Source organism: Paramisgurnus dabryanus, chromosome 9 (assembly GCF_030506205.2).
Source record: "Paramisgurnus dabryanus chromosome 9, PD_genome_1.1, whole genome shotgun sequence".
Lineage (NCBI taxonomy): Eukaryota > Metazoa > Chordata > Actinopteri > Cypriniformes > Cobitidae > Paramisgurnus > Paramisgurnus dabryanus.
The window spans coordinates 20,790,811-20,810,266 of record NC_133345.1 but is presented as its reverse complement, the minus strand read 5'-3'; the positions used below and the strand labels follow the sequence as shown (position 1 = coordinate 20,810,266).

The window sequence follows — 19,456 nt, the reverse complement described above, 5'->3', positions numbered from 1 at the left end:
AATTGTCTCCTTCCTTAGTCTTAAATAATGGTTTTATTTTACTTTTTTACAGAGCAGTCATGGGGAAAGGATGCGTTACAGCCACCAAGTACTTCCTGTTCTTGTTTAACCTCCTGTTCTTTGTAAGTGCTCACACTCATACACCTTTATTCCACAACTCTGTGGGTTTATTGCAATCAAACTCATTAGCCAATCTGATTTCCTGTTATTGCACTAAAGCCGGTCTTCACGTCTGCTATGTGATAGTATATACTTTCAAGGGAGATTTGCTAGAGAGAGCTCAGCTGACGTGACAATGCAACATTCGGGAAAATTTAGAAAAAGAAATGAAATCCCAGTATTTATATATTTTCCATTTCAGTTTTTAAATCACTGTGACCAAATATAAACAGCATTGGGGGGTTTTAAACAGGGCTTAAGTTTAGTCCCAAGCTCAACTGCATGTTTAAGCTGTCTTAACTAAAAACAGCTCACATTATAAATGAAATTTTTATGTACAATTGTTTTGTCTCAAGATACACACCAGTTACATACATGTTTTTTGTGAGGTATGTTTGTAAAATCTATTTAAATGCCGTAATATAACTAAGGCCAAGTCCTGGCTTAATCTAAACCCTGTCTGGAAAAGCTTCACTTTCTATTGCGTCTCTCTCTCTCTCTTCTCTCTCCTTCTCTCTGGCAAACATCAGTTTGCCTTGTCCTGTATAAGTCAAAGGTTAATGAAAATGATGCATGACTCTGATCTCCATATTGTCCCTTCTGAAGTCTGCACCCTTTAATTGCACAGTAGCCTGGGGTTTTACTACTGCTCTCTCCACAGTGCCAAAGGTAACAATCCTCATTTGTGCACTTAGCAGACGCCAGACTAATATAGGAGGAAATTAACTCTTTCTGATCCAGTTAATTTAGACCTGCAGGACTCTGGACACCTTGGACCCATTAGTTCTAAACTTTGGACCAGAACTCTTAAAGTTCTCTATGATCATTTTCTCCTTATCATCCTTGTCTTTCTCTCTCTTTAGCAACTATTTATGGTATGTTTGATATCTCCAAAGTGTTGTTATCCTTTATCCATTTCGTAGTAAGATTGGCCGTGCATTACCACAAGGGTAAACAAAGATAAGGGAGAGGAAAGCAGGAGACAAAACAAACTATTAAAGTGTCCTTGTGTTTGTACATGTCTGTTTTTTTGTCATACAGATTTTTGGAGCTGTAATCATGGGCTTTGGACTATGGGTCTTGCTGGATAACCAGAGTTTCATCACGGTTTTGCGTAAGTACTAAAACAGTAACATAATATCCTGTCTCTTGGTTCATGTTTTCTGTCCCTATGATGGTTTGTGTTATGGTAAATGTATCTTACACTGCTGCTGTCATTGTCATCTATCTCTGGTTCACCTTCAAGTGCTGTGATTTCCACTTATTTTCACTGTGTAGCTTAAACAGATTACGATTCTCCCACAATTCTGAATGCCAACTAAACACAATAACATAATTTACTAAAGGTTCTGACAAAAAACTTTTTCAATCCAGGACCCACCTAGACAGGATTAATCTATCTCAGGAGACGTTTTTATTTTCCTTTCATTTTCCTTAAAACAAAGCAATAATAAGCATTTTAAAGAGGCTTTCTTGGTTGATAATTTTAACACAGTTTGCAAATAAAGCGAACTACTTGTATTTGTAGTATACAGACAGACAGCCACGTTACACACGTCCAGTATGAATGCACCGCTTGCGCATTAGTGCACAATGATCGCGTCAACACAGGCTTCATCTGCGCCACTTGTGCATCTGTGAAACCAAAGCACAATCAACATGAGCTTCATCTATGCCACTTGCGCATCTGTGAAAGTAAAGCACAATGGATGCGAGGTTCATCCTTGCTATTAATCTGTTGTTTAAACGATGAACCAATGAACAATTGTCATTGCAACCCACTGTTTAAAGGGGACAGAGAATGAAAAAACATTTTTACATTGTCTTTGTTGAATAATGGTAGTCTACCCGCATTAACAACTATACAAAAAGTGCTTGACATGCTAAACATCTCAGTCTCATAGAAATTCCTCTATTAGAATGTCAGCCAGAAAACGGCCCAATCTGAAAAACTGATGCTTATGACATCACAGGCATCTAACTGCCCCTCCACTTTAAAATAATTGGCTACATTTTTTGAGTGGCAGCAAAGTCAGCCAATCAGTAATGAGATTGCAAGTTAAGCCAGTAGGGGGAGCCAAATAGGTGCAAAACCACTTGTTTAAAATCCCCCACCCTAATCTGAGAGAGGTTTTTAGGAAGCTTCTAAGGCATTACAGACCCAAACAAAACAAATTTTGTCTACATGTCACATTACAGAACAAGGACAAATACCCCGTTTAATCATTCTATGTCACCTTTAAAAATCCCCCTTTACATGATGACGACTCTCTGACTCTGCGACATCACCCACACATATTTCAATGTTCCTGTTTGATTTCTGTTGAAAGTTTAATAGACAGACAAATCTGTTATAATTTAGGAATAAGATCGTGTGGGTGTTTGAATCACGACTGTGATCTTTTTTCGATTAACCGTGCAGCCTTAATTGCTACCCGACATGCATTCCTCATCCAGTACTTAAAATGATGGGAAGATCATGGGAAAGGCATGACTTTATTGGTTTGAGAACCTCGTGTGGGGTTCTCCAGAGCTGGATTTATAAGTTGTGTCATACTGTATAAAGGTTTTAACTAAGAGCTCATCACTGGTTTCTAACAGGGATGCTTCTATGGGTTTTATGGTATGTGTGTAATTTAAATACTGCTTCTCTTGGTTTGTTCAATTAGACAGATGAGCTCTTCCCTCAGTTTTAAATAACGCTGGGTCAATTGTAATACGACTTGTTTTGACTTTCATTTTGTTCCTGTCACTATGGTTGCAGACGTTATTCATGGCTTGAGAATTGCACAGGGGCTTGACTTTTATACAGACAGTATTTAAGCCACTCCTGTAAGCTTTTATTTAAACAGAACAATTCAAGAGTCACACAAATACGTCTGTCGGTCTCAAAATACTCACTGTGAGCACATTGACGTACTGCATGTTTAATGCATTCTGCCTGGATGTCTCTTTAAAATAGTTTAGTTAAATCACAGAGCAGTATTTTATAGTGATCAGACTTGCGTTCAGGCTGGTCTTTTTATTTGGTTTACATGGGAATGTGCAGTGAAACCAGCTGCTATTTGTGAATTTGGTATATATGGGGAGTTTTTTGACATTAACTCAGTTTTCCGCTACCCACCCCTCCTACACCGAACTCTGTGTGTGTATACAGATGGTAAGAAAACCATAATTTATCAGGAACTTTCCTAAAACAAAGACCGAAAGTCTTTAAATTATGGAACAAAAATTAAATAAGCAGTGTTTTAACTTTTCATGGCCTGACACGGGCATTTTAGGGGAATTGCATGCAGAGCAAAGATTTTGGTCTTATGTTGAAGGTCAACTCAGTGCTGAATGAGAGTGGAAAGTGGAAGAGAGAACGGAAAACTAGCATAAATCATCCTGATTTATTTTGCATGCATCCGAACGGTTACGCACAACTCCATTTTAAGCTTACATTCTTGTAAACGTGCTGTCGGGAAGAGTTTGCTAGCCTCTGCAGTTCTTTTTTAACAGTTTTACTGAACAAATCATTATTTAAGAATTGAAATCCAGTGTTCGAAAATAGACAGTAAATTTTAATATTTTCGTAAGACCAAGTCAGTTCCCTTAGCCAGAATCATGGGGGTTTAGAAATGGCTATACATAGCACAAGCTTGTTTAAACAAATTGCTGCACGGAAACTTTTATGAAAAGCTGACCAGCTTAAAAAATTTCTTCAGTGCTTATCATAGCACTGGAGGCTTTTTTATCATCACCAGGGCGGTTTATTGTTTTTTTTTTCTGATTCAACTGTTCCTCTGTAGATAGCAGGGAATATTTTGGGATATCCTTCTCATACTTGGGACCCTAAACTTTGACCTTGCCTCCTTGCCTTACACAGTGAGCTTTCAGTAGCCCTCTGTTTTACTGTAAGGATCCTGTGGAGGTCTCATCCATACTGTTTGTTGTCAACTGTAGTACTCTGTGATCTGTTCGCTGTTGTCTTTTATTCCTTTGTGTTTTCGCTATTTTTGTACGGTTCCACACAAATGACAATGAGTCTTGGGAATTGTGTAATAGCCCTCCTTGTTGTGATCTCACTCCTATTCTTTCACGTAAAGAGCTTACTTCCTGTATAAATACTATGTTGGTTTGTGTAATGGAGTTTGTAGGGTTGCCAGATATACGTGTTGCGGCATGAGTCAGGGTTTGGTTATATAATACAAGCTTTCAAATGGGAATATTTTTTTTTTGTTTGCCTTAAATAGCAAAGACATACAGCAGTGCTGAAAAGGTTGCAAGCTATTTAAATGCTTTTGGCCAATAGTTTAGTAAAGGGATTGGTTGTTGAGACTCATGAATGTCTGCAGCTGAACAGGGGTGTAGTGAATGTTGCAGCAACTGTGAGCAAACTCATGCTGAGGCAGTAAAACCTCACACAGATGTCTTGCACACGGCGGAAAGAGTATGTTTAGAAAAAAATGAACAAGAATTCTCGCTTAAATGAACACAGATAGACATATACAGAACAAATCTGCTGAGCATTTTATATTTGCAAAATGTTTTGTACAGTCAGAGCGTGCTCATATTGGTCTACATGTTTGATTCATCCAAAAGCCAGTGATAAGTAACTTGAAGCTTATAAATTCACAAAAGGTAAATCTATGATCTGGAGCATATTCTAGTGAAACGAATGTGTTATAGATTGTGGTTATAGAAAGCCACGTGGTTGTAGAAGACTTGTGGCCTGTGGTTTTGAATGTGCTCATGCTTCATTTTTTTTATCGTAAGAATTTGTACAAAAAATACAGCAATGAAGAGCAGCTTAAGTTTTCTAAGCCTGTTTTGGATCTGTCACGCACCCGTTGCGCAGTCTTTTTGTATTAGATTAGTAGATAATCATCCGATTGACACTTTCTGCCTCTTCGTAAACACTATAGCATGTAGTGCGAATTAGGTTTTACAAAAAGTCAATATAAAAGATAGAATTTTGATTAGTTACTTCCTCAGGAATATTAACCATGATTTTATTATAGACTGTTTCATTGCACACACGTGCGTTGTTGCGGTTACGCTACTGGTCGGAACATTACTTCCGGTTTTGGTTTGTTTAATGGCTAGTGGCTTAACCTCTTCAACCCTAAGGACCCTGTCCCGGGTCCAGAATTTCGTATTTTGACTTAATATAAAATATTCTTTTAATCTTTGATGCTCCGTCATGGACCCCAGTAACACATATGAGATACTGTTTGAAAGCTTAGAGTCTCTACTTTCTGCAGATATGCATCACTTTGAGAGATATTTTACTGTAAGAAAGTTATTTACACTTAATTTACACTATCACCCCCCCAATATTTTATTATATCATTTAATATTTACATATTTCATATTTTTCAAAAATGACAAACATGGGCAAGTCTTATATCAAATGAAAGCTCTCACTCTCAGGAATAAGGCTACAGCGTTATTTTTGTTCTATTATCAACACATATCCAACAATCATCGAATGAATAATAAGGTAAAAAATGGTCTTTTGTAAACATATGTGAAACTTGAGTGTGAACTGCCTCAGATAGCACATATAGCCACAAATGATACACCATCTTTTATTTTAGGTCCTACTCTAAACAATGAGTCCATTCACAGCATTTTCTTTGGTTGTGTGCATAATTAATGCCTAGCTTTTTATTATATGTGCAAAACAAAAAATTAATATTTTTATGAAAAATGTATTTTCACACCCTTCAGTAAAATTAGAATAACTTTTGAAGGCGACATGCTAAAGAGTTCATTCTTTTTTTGGGTGTTTACTGTCTGCTGCTGCTAACAACCAGAACTGTCTGCAGTCTGCTAGAGCACCCAGAACCAGAGTTATACACTATCAAAGACAGTGTTTACAACATAAAAAATAAAATTTGGTGGTTCATCATATGAAACACAACATAAATAACAATATTTGTCACAAACAGCAGCTTTTTATGTAACTTCAAAGGGTTTTCTTTAAAATGATATAAAGAAATTGCATTTATTCCACTGTATGTGGTTATTGGGACACTTCAAATGTTTTTAGGCAGAAATTGTATACAAAAAGCGTATTATTCCTCCCTTCAGTTGGAGTAAAATAACTTTTGCATACATTATGATAGAGAAAAAATTCCTTTTTCCTCTGTAAGCTGACAATTGCTGGAATCAAACAAAACTGTCTGCAGGGACCTGAGATACCCAGGGCCAGAGTTATATACTTTCAAATAAAAACTTTAGAAAAAAACATCAAAAAGCGCCTATTTATTTTTGTGTTTATTAGAGGACTGATATCACATACAACCATGTTAAGCACTTTCAACAGTGTTTTATGTAATTTCAAAGGGTTACCTGCAAAATGATACCAAACTTTTGTATGTAAACCTCTGCATGTGGGTATGGGAAGCTTTTGAAATTGGGTAGGCCAAATCCAAGCGAAAATCCCCAAAATAGCTTCAGGGTGTAAGAAGTTAAATGACTAGTGGCTAAAATGAGCTCTGGAAATGATTTCATGTCAATATGTGATTATTTTGACCACAAAATATGCGCTATTACTTAAATTCAGCTCATGCTGTGTGCTTGCAGTACAGCAAAAATTGACTCAGTGTGGAAAAAACACATGACCACTGCACCGCATCCTGCAATGGACTGGACATTTGCGTGTGCACTGCAAATGTGTGAAACAGGCCTTAGATAGCACACATACAGAGCGAGTTTATATATGTTTATATTACCACTGTAAGTCACTTTATTTAATAATAGTTTGTTTAAGTACTGATGTGTATGTAGTCAAACTGTTATGGTTTTAGTTTCACAGTTGTACTTTGCTGTTCCATTACTCAGATGTGAAATACATTTTTTCAAAATTGCCATGTGAATGAATCTCTGAATGCCACGTGATCACCCTTATTAGATCCAACCTTTGCTAAACCATTGAACTGTTGTTTATGAAATGTCAATTTTATTTATATAGCACTATTAAAGGAGCGGTGAATCAAATACTCAATTTTAACTTGATAATTTGTTATATAAGAGGTCATCATAGTTAAATGAACATCCTGCAAGTTTCAGAACTGAAAACGTCCGTGCTACTGAAATCTAACAGTTTTTGGCACCAAGCCAGTATTACAGCCGAGTGTGGAATTCGGAGAAATATGACGTCAAAGTAGAATTGAAGCACCTCCCCGAATCCAAATACAACAACCACTTTTGTAGCCCCGCCCACAGCTTCGCGTGACACACGTGTCTCAACAATCAGTAAACATGTCTTTAAAGATTGCCAAATGTAACCAAAATGATGTTTAAATACATTTTGACTTGAGAGACTTTTATTTTGACGCGGTGATCTGTTATGATAGAGTAACCATGGAAACCAGAGTCTTGGGTTGTGGTTCATTTGTAAATAAGTAAGTCGATGCTGGATTTGCAGAGAGACTGTGATTAAAAGCACCACTAATATTGGATCTGACAACAATGACACAGCAGTAACGTATACACAATAAGTTAAAAAATATTTAACTTTATTTAAGTTACTGCGTTTCACTATTGCTTTGTTACTGTAGAAGAGATTGCTTGGTATGTCTGTTGTAACATCCGTGTCTTAACATGTATGTTTGACTGTTTTAATTTACTAAAAACATTAAACGGTTAATAAAGGTACAACACTTAACAATACGACTGTAATATAATGAAAGAAATATACAAAGTTAGTGATAAAGAAGGACTTACCAGCCGCAATTTAGATTCTGATGCCCACTTACTGTGGTGTATACGGTAATTTAAGGCAAGTTGCGTTTGAACGGTCCAACACTCAGCAAAGCTTTATTTTTATCATATAACTGTGGTATGTAACGTTACGTGTATCTAAGAGCAACCTCACAAGCACAGTAGAAATATACAAAGTTATTGATAAGGACTTACCAGCCGCAGTTTAGATTCTGATGCGCGCTTACTGTGTTGTTTACTGTAATTTAGTCACGTCAAGTTTTGTTTATACTTTACTATACGTATTGTCATTTATGTGTATCATCTTTAGCACCCAGAATCTTTTGTGGGTCAAACATATATGTGTTCAGCTGCTATTTTTACACATTAATGTTTTTAAAACATTTCCCCACATGTAATGACGGGGAATGAAGCTGTCCAATCATAGCAGTGGGCGTTTACTTCCAGGTCTTCAATGCGGCCCGCCCCTTCAAACAAAGCTTTTCTCCAGAGAGCCACTAATCCATGTTACAAAATAGCCTATTACTTATTTCTTTTGATGTTTTTGAATGTAAAAGCCACGCGAACATCATAAGTAGACATCAGACAACAGTAGAAAACAATAAAATCGACAAATTCACTGCCCCTTTAAAACAACACAAGTTGACCAATGTGCTTCACAATAAAAAACTAAATGAAAAAACAAATACACAATAATACTAAAAAAATTAAATAACATACAGTACAAATACTAAGAATTGCAACTAATAATAAAAAACCCAAAAGCAGCAAATAAAGTAGTTGGTGTCACATACTAAAAGCTAAAGAAAACAAATGTGTTTTCAATTTTGTTTTAAAAACCCGTACATTCGGTGCGTCTCGAAAGAAGGAAGTGAATAATATTGGGATTATTTTGCCACCAATACCTAAGAATGAGAGGTTTTTTTTACAAGTTTCAGTTTGTGAGTTTCACAGGGTGTTTCCTGTACACTCATCTGCACTTTCTGCATTAGGTTTCAGACCCTAAAGCAAGATGGACACGTATAGGTTCAATAAATAAATAAATAAATGAACAAAGTAGTTTTAATCTGATATCTGCCCACCCCTTTCCTCTACGTCAGGGGGTTTTCCAACTGTGGGTCTGGACCCACTCGTGAGTTAAACAAGTGGGATAAGATGGGTTGCGCAAAGTGGTTTGGCTGTTGCGGTGAATGACACAAAAACAGTTCAGTCAAATGAATGACTGGCAATGATTTTAATATAACAAACCATAGGTTATTTTGATATTGCAATTAAACTTAATACATATACATTAAAGGGGCCATGTCACAATCATTTTTAAGATGTCAAATAAATCTTTGGTGGCCCCAGAGTACATATGTGATGCTTAAGCTCAAAATACCTATAGAAAATTTATTATAACATGTTAAAAATGCCACTTTGTAGGTGTGTGCAAAATTGTGGCGTTTTGGGTGTGTCCTTTAAAAAGCAAATGAGCGGATGAAGTGCAAACACTGATCACAATGATAGTGGTTTGTTGCAGTTGAAACTCAATTGTGCTGTGAATTATTTTCTCTCTCTCTTTCTCTCTGCACTAAATGGCTGTGCCGTGGTTGGATAGTGTAGATTAAGGGGCGGTATTATTATAATAAAATCTCCTTATGACATCATAAGGAGAGCCATATTTCAATTACCTAATTTTTTACATGCTTGCAGAGAATGGTTTACCAAAACTAAGTTACTGGGTTGATCTTTTTCACATTTTCTAGGTTGATAGAAGCACTGGGAACCCAATTATAGCACTTAAACATGGAAAAAGTCCATGCCATGGCCCCTTTAATATAATGAAAAGGAAAATAAAAACTACAGTTGGTGGGTCCTAGGTTAGATTATACCTATTTAAGTGGGTCGCAAAATAAAAAGTTTGGGAACTCCTGCTCTACCTCACCCCTAAAGCACTTCTCTTTTGTGCCTTCTGCTGTGAGTAGCCACGCCCATTTTCATTGCATAAGAGAGCTGAAACTTGAGTTAACTTTGTTAACATTGTTTAAAATGTTGTACCTTCCTTTTATACTATTGTTGGTTCTTAACGCAAAATGCTCAATATTCCTCATTTGTATGGTGTTTTCCATAAAAGCATCTATTAATTGAATAAATATAAATATATGCAATATCAGCATGGAAGAAATACTGTATCACCACCTTGATTCAGTCTTAGCATTTAAAGTTTTTTTTCTACAGAACTATGTGTGACCGTTGTGTTTTTTCTGTGCAGAGGAATCCTCCACCACACTAAAAGTTGGCTCCTACATCTTAATTGGCATTGGCTCACTCTCAATGCTTATGGGATTTTTGGGCTGCATTGGTGCCGTTTATGAGATCCGCTGTCTGCTTGGACTGGTGAGTCATTTTGGAGGGTTTCCTCAAATGTTACATCATGTATTTATAAAAAAAAAATCCTGTAACAAGCAATTTGTTTGTCCTCAATTACGTAAAACTGCTCGATGTTGTGACGTTGTTGCAGCCATTCAAAAGTTCAAATCACCATAGAAGAGGTAGCTTTAATCACGACTACATGCAATCAAAACATCTGTCTACACAGGAAATCCCTGATGCATAGCAGCATATCTTCTTCCTCTGACTGAAAAAATAAAATAAATGATTCAGATTTAATATGAGTGTGTGAATTCACTGATATTGTACTCATAATATTGTTTAAATAATTTCTAGCTGTTACATCTTGAGATGTTTCTGGTCTAGTGAATTAATTCATTTTACTATAGCTGAATATCCTCACAGCCGATTAGTCAGTGGTAAATTACATTCTGAGGTAATATGCATATTAGACATTTTCAGTGTAAACAACATACTGTAAAAACTGTTACGCTGTAGTATTGTGTCAACTTTTATTTTTTTTATTTTTTTTATTTTTTACAGGGTAAGCACTGTGTCATATTGCAAAAGCTTTTGATTTGACATTTCTGTAAAGCATAAACACAAAGAGATTCACACAACACTGTAGTGATTTCTTTCACAACATGTGTTATTTATGCACTGATCGTCTGTATAGAGAGGTTCATAAAACCCTTTCACATTAGCATGATAAAGAGTTTGTTTGAAACGGCTCTCTGAGGTTAATGCTGCTGGATTTACTGAGCTGGACTGCCAGTGAGATTTAGGGGGGCATCTGTGAAAGAACTGGGGGTGATATTAGTCCCAATTAGATCACTGGATAAGATTAATGGTCAGTGAATGGCTTTGTTAAATCCAGTTTGACCCATTTTGAAAATTAAGTACAACTGCCATTCATGTTATGTACATTGCTGATTGGTTGTTCCTCTTTTTGCTCGAAAATACAAAAGATTGCACGAACAGTTATTGAATTATTGAATTCTCCATTAAAGTGTTACCTTAAAATTTGTATCCCGTATTTCAGAGAGCAATTCTTATGAACCAATTGATGTTTCTGTCTCCTTTTATCAGTACTTTACCTGCCTCCTCCTCATCCTCATCGCCCAGGTGACAGCTGCTGTTCTCATCTACTTCCAGCGAGACCTGGTAGGTTACCGTACCTTTTATAAAAGTGTAAAGAAATTATAGTAAAACGTTATATTATGACGAACATAAAAGTTATATCTCAACCATTAATTTCACTATAATCTCAGATCTTTACATGACCTCACTCAGTCAATATTAAAGATATCAAGGTTATATTTTTACAGAAACAACAAAAAAATTACTTCACATATTACTTAGTAGGCCTACATATACAGTATTTGTTAGGATTCTGAATTGACCCTGCAGAGATATAAATAGTTGCATGTTTTGGCTGTTTGATGCTATGATGTTTCTGAATTCAGCTATACATGAAGTTGCGTGCATCAGCCTGCAACAAGTTCACAACACTTTTTTTTTTAGAAAGGTGTGATCTCCTCTCTGTACTACGTCTTTTCTTTGACCTGACTTAAAATTATACTACAGGAAATGTGTTAAAGGTAGCAGGTGGCAATGGGTTGTAGAAACAGGGATTTAAACCTGTACAAATTGATGTAGACTTTCTGAATGATTTCATCTAAATAGGAAGTGGGACTTTTTCACTTTCTCTTGCAAAACGTTCACCCGATGAGTGGAATTTTGAGTGTGCAGCATGACAGGATGTTTCCATTTTCAAGAAAAAAACGGGTAGCATGTTTAATGTGGGGGTTTGAAGCTCCTCCTTTGCTCATATTGAACTTGAAAACAGAGCCCTCTTCAGAAACAAGGTTTGAAGTGCAGAAATGTTTTGTAAAAAATGTAAAAACAACCATAAAGTTCTTTATTTTGTGTTAGGGAGGATATACTGTATACGCCATCTAATGCAGTAGTGTAACTAACATGTGCTTCATCAGCCTTTCTTTAAATCAGTTTTAGATAAGTAGCACAGAACCTGACCTAACGTGCACACGCTTGGCTTTCATCTTAGCCTGCTGTGTTTGGCCTCTTTGTCTATGTGTTCTTTGTATAGTTGTATTCTTAATCCAGTGTGTACTTTATATACAACCTGTAGGACCAGTTGTGGAGAACAAGTAATTGGAGTTTATGCCAGGGCATGCTGGGTTTTCTCCTTACAGTTTACCAGAGGGCATGGTGAATGCTTTTCCTAGAACAGGGCGAGGTTCATAACACCATATCTGTATAAGCACATTGGCAGCCTCTTTGTTTGGTTTATCACGGTTGTGGCCCCCTCATCGCATTCTGTTCCACTACACTTCTTGCACACACACGCAAAGACACATCTGTGAAGTTTTAATTGATAACATTAGGATTAGCAAAGATTTTTTTAACTGTGTGCCAATTTAGTTACTTGTATATCAGGATCTAAACATAAAATTTTGGTTTCTTTGAGTATTAAGAAAAATATTATAATGTTGATGTTTGTCAATCTCATTGCCTTAAAGTCATGGTCCTAATTGTTAGTGAGACGGGCTTGTAACCCGAGAGCCTGTGTTTGTGTGTGTTCACTATTCACTGGGATTGCTAATACAGAAGTCACATTTTGAGTATGGAAATACTTTCATAGTCAACACTAAATAATGATGTCAGTTTCACTTCACTTATTAAAGGGACACTCCACTTTTTTTGAAAATATGCAAATTTCCCAGCTCCCCTAGAGTTAAACATTTGATTTTTACCGTTTTGGGATCAATTCAGCCGATCTCCGGGTCTGGCGGTACCACTTTTAGCATAGCTTAGCATAATTCATTGAATCTGATTAGACCATTTGCATCAGTCCAAAAAATTACCAAAGTGTTTTAATATTTTTCCTATTTAAAACTTGACTCTTCTGTGGTTACATTGTGTTTTAAGACAGACGGAAAATTAAAAGTTGTGATTTTCTAGGCAGATATGGGTAGGAACTATACTCTCATTCTGGCGTAATAATCAAGGACTTTGCTGCCGTAACATGGCTGCAGGAGGCGCAATGATATTACGCAGTGCCCGAAAGTAGTCTCCTGCTGTTAAAAGTTACCAAGGGGACTATTTTCAGGCGCTGTGTAATATCATCCTGTGTAATACGCTGTGTAATATCAAAGTCCTTGATCATTACACCAGAATGAGAATATAGTTCCCAGCCATATCGGCCTAGAAAATCACAACTTTTAATTTTCCGTCGGTCTTAGTATACTACAGAAGAGTCTTTAATAGGAAAAATATGGAAACTCTTTGGTTATTTTAGCGCGATGCTAATGGTCTAATCAGATTCAATGGATTGCGCTAAGCTACAAGTATGCTAAAAGTGTTGGCACCAGACACGAAGATCGGCTGAATGAAATCCTAAACGGTAAAATTCAAATGTTTGCCTCTAGGGGAGCTGGAAAATGAGCATATTTTCAAAAAAGTGGAATGTCCCTTTAAAATACTACATGGGTACCATGGGTATTATTCAGTTTAAATGGTATGTAACTAAACTCTTTTTTGTTTCTGTCTGACTAATTTTAGCTGAAACAGGAGATGTCCACTATTGTAAACAAAATTCTGGTGAACTACTCTGGCCATAACAAATCATCAGAGCATGCCTGGGATTACCTCCAAAGAACGGTAAACTGTGAAGTTTTCCTTCAGCTATTGTCTAAGATTTCCTTTCTCCCATGACATTTCCCATCATTTCTTTTGTCTCACTGTATCTGTTTGCTTGCATAAAAAGCTTTTCAGGGATGAATGAAATGAAAATGAACATTTAATAATCATATTTTTAAATTTCTATTTCTGTGTTTCCCCTCTCACTCACTCTGACAGATGAAGTGCTGTGGTTGGACTGGACCATCTAACTGGACAGAGAACACGTTGGTGAAGAACAGTTCTGAGACTCTGTATCCCTGCTCATGTAGAAATGAATCCATCAGTGGTACAGAAATTAGGGAAAATGGCCTGTGTCAGAGTTTGGCCCCAGAATGGCCTGTCTACACTCAGGTAAACACATGCTTCTTTGCAACTGACAATGACGTTATGCACTTCCCTTTTTAAAATTTTTGACTGTGGTAAAACATACAACACTCATTATTATGCAGTTTAGTATGTTTGCGAACTGTTGGCTTGGTGGTTCCTTCCTAAAGGAATAGTTCACCAAAAAATGAAAATTCTGTCATCAGTTAGTCACCCTGAAGTTGTAACAAACCTGCATATATTTTGTGTTCAGCTGAACACAAAAGAAGATATTTGTAATCAAGTAGGAAACACCATTCACTTCCATAGTAGGGACGAAAATACTATGGAAGTCAGTGGTGCTTAAAAACTGTTGATTGCTCAAAATATCTTCCTTTGTGTTCAGCAGAACAAAGAACTTAGTACAGGTTTGTAACAACTTAGTACAGGTTTGTAACAACTTGAGGGAAAGTAAAAGATCACAGAATTTTAATTTTTGGGTAAACTATCCCTTAAGTAGTATTGTACAATACAAGGATCTCATTTGTTTTTTATTCTTTGCCGCTTGCAAGCATTTGGCACATGTATAAATGAATGATTTGACTCTAGCACCACCTGGTGCCTCTGCTCAAAGGCCAGAGTAAACTACAGTAAAGGATGCCTGTATATTTTTATATGCAGTAATTATGATGTCCATAGTAATGCTGTTTAACTTACTATTCCTTCTGTTTTTAATGTACAGTACTGTGCAAAAGTCTTAGGCCACCATCACCAGCTTTGTTGTTTTAGCACAGTTTTAATGTCCATCCATATTTATTTTTCCCTCATTTTTAAGATACAAACAGAAAATACAGGAAATATGTACACAAAAAACAAAATTTTCAGAACTAAATATCTTCTTCAGGCATCAGTCAGTATTTAGTGTGACCTCTCTTGGCACGAAACACATCTTGAGCTTTTTTGAGGAGACTGAAGTCCTAAGAGTTAGAAATTAGGATTTAATTTCATTTAGGTTTTTAAGGAATATTCAATTTTCTTCAAAGAAAAATCCAGATAATTTACTCACCACCATGTCATCCAAAATGTTGATGTCTTTCTTTGTTCAGTCGAGAAGAAATTATGTTTTTTGAGGAAAACATTGCAGGATTTTTTTCATTTTAATAGACTTTAATAGAGCCCAACATTTAATACTTAACTCAACACTTAACAGTTTTTTTCAACGGAGTTTCAAAAGACTCTAAACGATCCCAAACGAGGCATAAGGGTCTTATCTAGCGAAACGATTGTCATTTTTGACAAGAAAAAAAAAAAATATGCTTTTTTAAACCACAACTTTTCATCTAGGTCCGGTCCAGCGTGACCTAACATAAATGCTTAGTGACGTAGGGAGGTCACGTGTTACATATATATAACGCACATTTGTGGACCATTGTAAACAATAAACTGACACAAAGACATTAATTAGTATCAGTTGACATACAACAACGTAGGAACGGTCCTCTTTATCAACACTTGTAAACACTGGGGCAGAGTTTCGTGTTCGTCCTCTGTGACCTCTTGACGTCATGACAGATTGCGTGGGGTCACGCTGACGCATCACGACTGGATCTAGACGAAAAGTTGTGGTTTAAAAGAGCATATTTTTTATTTTTTTTGTCAAAAATGACATAAGACCCTTATGCCTCGTTTGAGATCGTTTATAGTCCTTTGAAACTCCGTTGAAAAAAAACTGTTAAGTGTTAAGTATTAAATGTTGGGCTCTATTAAAGTCCATTAAAATGAGAAAAATCCTGCAATGTTTTCCTCAAAAAACATAATTTTCTTCTCGACTGAACAAAGAAAGACATCAACATTTTGGATGACATGGTGGTGAGTAAATTATCTGGATTGTTTTTTAGAAAATTGACTATTCCTTTAAGAGATCCCATAGGTGATCTCAAATGGAGGGGGAGTTTCCCCTAAATGCTTGACACTTCAGCTTATACTTTTATACTGTTTTTAATACTACATACACATTTCCTGTATTTTCTGGTTGTATTCTAATAAAGAGACTGAGAACTAATTATATATGATCACTATACAATTGCAAAAACAACAAATCTAATGGTAGCATGGTGCCCTAAGACTTTTACACGTACTGTATATATAGTAGCTATACTCATAGTGTCCTATTGTTTAAGTATTCAAAAACATTTACTGTAAGTTTAAACCCAATCACAGTTCTAGTAAATGGGACCACTGACTGTTTTTCATACTTTCATTTTCTTTCCCCAAGTTGGAAAGAAACATATTGGCTAGTTCTGATTGTCTTATATTACATTATCTTTGGAGAGCTCTGTCTGTTCAGGATCATTTCCATTCATAGATAATGTTTCGCTTTTCTTTTTAATTTAGCTTTAATAATTCTCCCTATTCCATGCACCCAGGGCTGTGTATCCAATGTGGAAGACTGGCTCCTAAGGAACTATGGAGTTATTCTAGGAGTCTGTGTTGGAATAGCAGTGATTGAGGTAAATCAACAAACTTTACAATGTAAATACATTCCTTCACACGCTGAAAGGGGTGGGTAGTATGACCAAAATCACAGAATAAGTAGATTTAGGTGGTCAGTAATAAATATATAATTTAGTGGGAACAATGTCTGGAACATCTGTTATATTTTTACACGGCTTGCTGGAAGGCTTGACCAGTCTTGGTCAGTAGCGACATTTGCAGGATTGTTATTCCGCTCAAAACTAATAACACACGGTAACCCGGATGCTGCAAATCATTTTGACAGATACAATTTAATATTGCACAAAAATGTAATATAATTTTTTTTTATTCCATATATGACATTATCTTGTAATAAGCGGGACAATGTACAGGATGACGAAGGTTGTGCCCCTTCAGAGTTATACAAGACCCTCTGCTTTGCATTGGGTCCTAATCACATTGTCAGGGTTTATTTCTGCGATAACAACCTGCTACCTATAAATTATCTCTCACTAAATACATAAAATTATTATTTACCCACAATCTTGTTTAGTACACTATTTATTTTCATAGTAGTCTATGTTTTTTTATAAATGTGTGAAGGTGTTAGTAACATGAATCAGTCATTGTATATTAGATCTACCACAGTATCAACAACATTAACAGTACAGTATAAATACTAGTTAACACATTCCCACAGAGAGAGAGATTATAATCAAATTCTGTTTTGCTTACTTCAGCTTTTAGGGATGATCCTCTCCATGTGCCTTTGCAAGACTGTTCAACAGGAGGATTACTCCAAAGTACCTAAATACTGAGAGCAACCCCCCCCCCCCCCACAGTGACTCACTCATACACATGAGAATACACCAGTGTTAAAATCACTCCACACCAGCAGAGCAACTGGATCAAACCAGAAAACATTTCACCACCTGTTGATGTGTGTGCCGTACCGTACTGTATATTTACAGTACACACACCCGTTACTTTATTTTCTATTAACCCTTTAAAAAAACTAAATAAAATTGTCACCTTAATTATGAGAAATGTTTCATGATGGCAATATGAAAGAAAAGATATTTAGATCTTGTACAGTACTATAATGGTCTACATGCAGGTAGCTCGACTGTGTTTTTAGGTTTCTATGCTGTTGTGTTTATTAGTTATTACTCTGTGAGCACTTTAGTAAATAGAGTTTGATGGATATGGACATTTATACAAAGAAAAGGTCATCGGAAAATCAACACTTTTTTACTCTTCTTTTATTTGTATGTTAACAGAAATGACAGTTTTATGCTTTCAATGTCAATGGGGTTGGTTCTTCTTGATGATGATGATGATGATGATGATGGCTTTTCTGTGTATAGACTAAAGTTCTGTCTCTTTAAAGGGTTTTGGTTGATGTTATTAGCAGGGGTTGGGTCACTCAGGGTGGAGTCAGGTGTGGTGAGGTTAAAGATGGCTGCGGTCGAGAAATAGAAGGGCAGACCAGAAGACTGTACCGTGGTATAGTGTTTCTTGTGGTTTACATGTTTGTCGGCCTGCATCTCTTTGTAGATCAGGGTGCGTTTGTGGATTTAGGTTGGGTCCATATCCCGCAATTCCTTGTGCTGTGCTAGTGTGGGTACAACAGCTGTTAAAAAATGTATGTCTATAACAGGCAGTAGATGTAAAGCACACTGATTATAATCCTGATTTTTTTGATGGGAAATCTCTCTTTTTGTTGCCAACTGGTTAACACAAACCAAAGCTTGGCCCATTATTGTTGATTCTGTTTTAAAATGTTCATTTGTAGGATTTCAATATTTCATGCCAAGCTTGATTTTTTAAACCTATTTTTGTAAACCATCAGTTGTTGTTCTCTGGCATTTTTGAGGAATAGTTTTGGCTGTATTATTAATGCTGTATCAATAGTTTTAGTCAAGGATTGAAGCAAACAAGATGTTGGCAACTGTCTGTATGGGTATGAAGAAACACTAGAAGTAATTTGGTTGAAAGGGTTGTCTGTATTAAAAATATGGTGAAGCCTTGAAAGATCACAATAATAACATTGTTTTTGGTACTTCACAAGCCATTTGATTGTGGAGAAACAAGTCCTTTACTGTCAGTTTAGAGCTAGAAAAGACAGATGAATTTTTTTTCTAGCTGTATATTGTTTATTTGCTGGACTTTTTATATTCAGTTGTGCAAAGATGCTTTATGCAGAATTACAGTCTTTAAACAATCTTTACTGTCTTTATATAATAAAAAGCAAATGTTTTCAACATACCAACATTGGGATAAATGTGTATTTTTGGAAAATTGAAGGGTTTTTATATATTTTCAATATTTTCTATTTAACAGAGAAGCCATGTTCATGTGGGTTTCAATGGCTCCTCAAGTACTATAACACATGTCTATGCAATAGTTATGCTTTTGATTAAATCGAACTTTCACATTTTATAGTTTTCAAAGTGTCATTTTTTTTGTCTCTGAATGGGTTACATCTTTATAAATTTTATTCTGAATCTATCATCATATATTCACTTCCATAGTATCCTCTTCTTCTTACTATTGAAGTCAATCGAAATAAATATTTGAAACTAGGGGTGCACAGATACAGAGGCCGATGATTCTTGCTATGCTTCTCAATGAATTACGGTAAAATGCCGCTACATCCAAAAGCCAGAGGGCGCTGTTGTGTAGAAACTCATGCGCTGCAGAAGAAGAACCATACACACGCAGCTCC

General features: G+C 36.1%; 1 protein-coding gene across 1 annotated transcript in view; it reads left to right on the top strand.

The window, feature by feature from the left end:
• cd82b (CD82 molecule b) overlaps nt 1-19,168 on the top strand; it is a 23,196-nt gene extending 4,028 nt beyond the window's left edge. The window contains exons 2-9 of the mRNA XM_065283074.1: nt 53-122; nt 1,201-1,273; nt 10,127-10,251; nt 11,335-11,409; nt 13,831-13,929; nt 14,128-14,301; nt 16,680-16,763; nt 17,469-19,168. Of these exons, the coding sequence (XP_065139146.1) occupies nt 60-122; nt 1,201-1,273; nt 10,127-10,251; nt 11,335-11,409; nt 13,831-13,929; nt 14,128-14,301; nt 16,680-16,763; nt 17,469-17,546 (771 nt within the window). The 5' untranslated portion in view covers nt 53-59 and the 3' untranslated portion in view covers nt 17,547-19,168. The remainder of the gene's footprint in view (nt 1-52; nt 123-1,200; nt 1,274-10,126; nt 10,252-11,334; nt 11,410-13,830; nt 13,930-14,127; nt 14,302-16,679; nt 16,764-17,468) is intronic.
• Nucleotides 19,169-19,456: the final 288 nt, after the last annotated feature.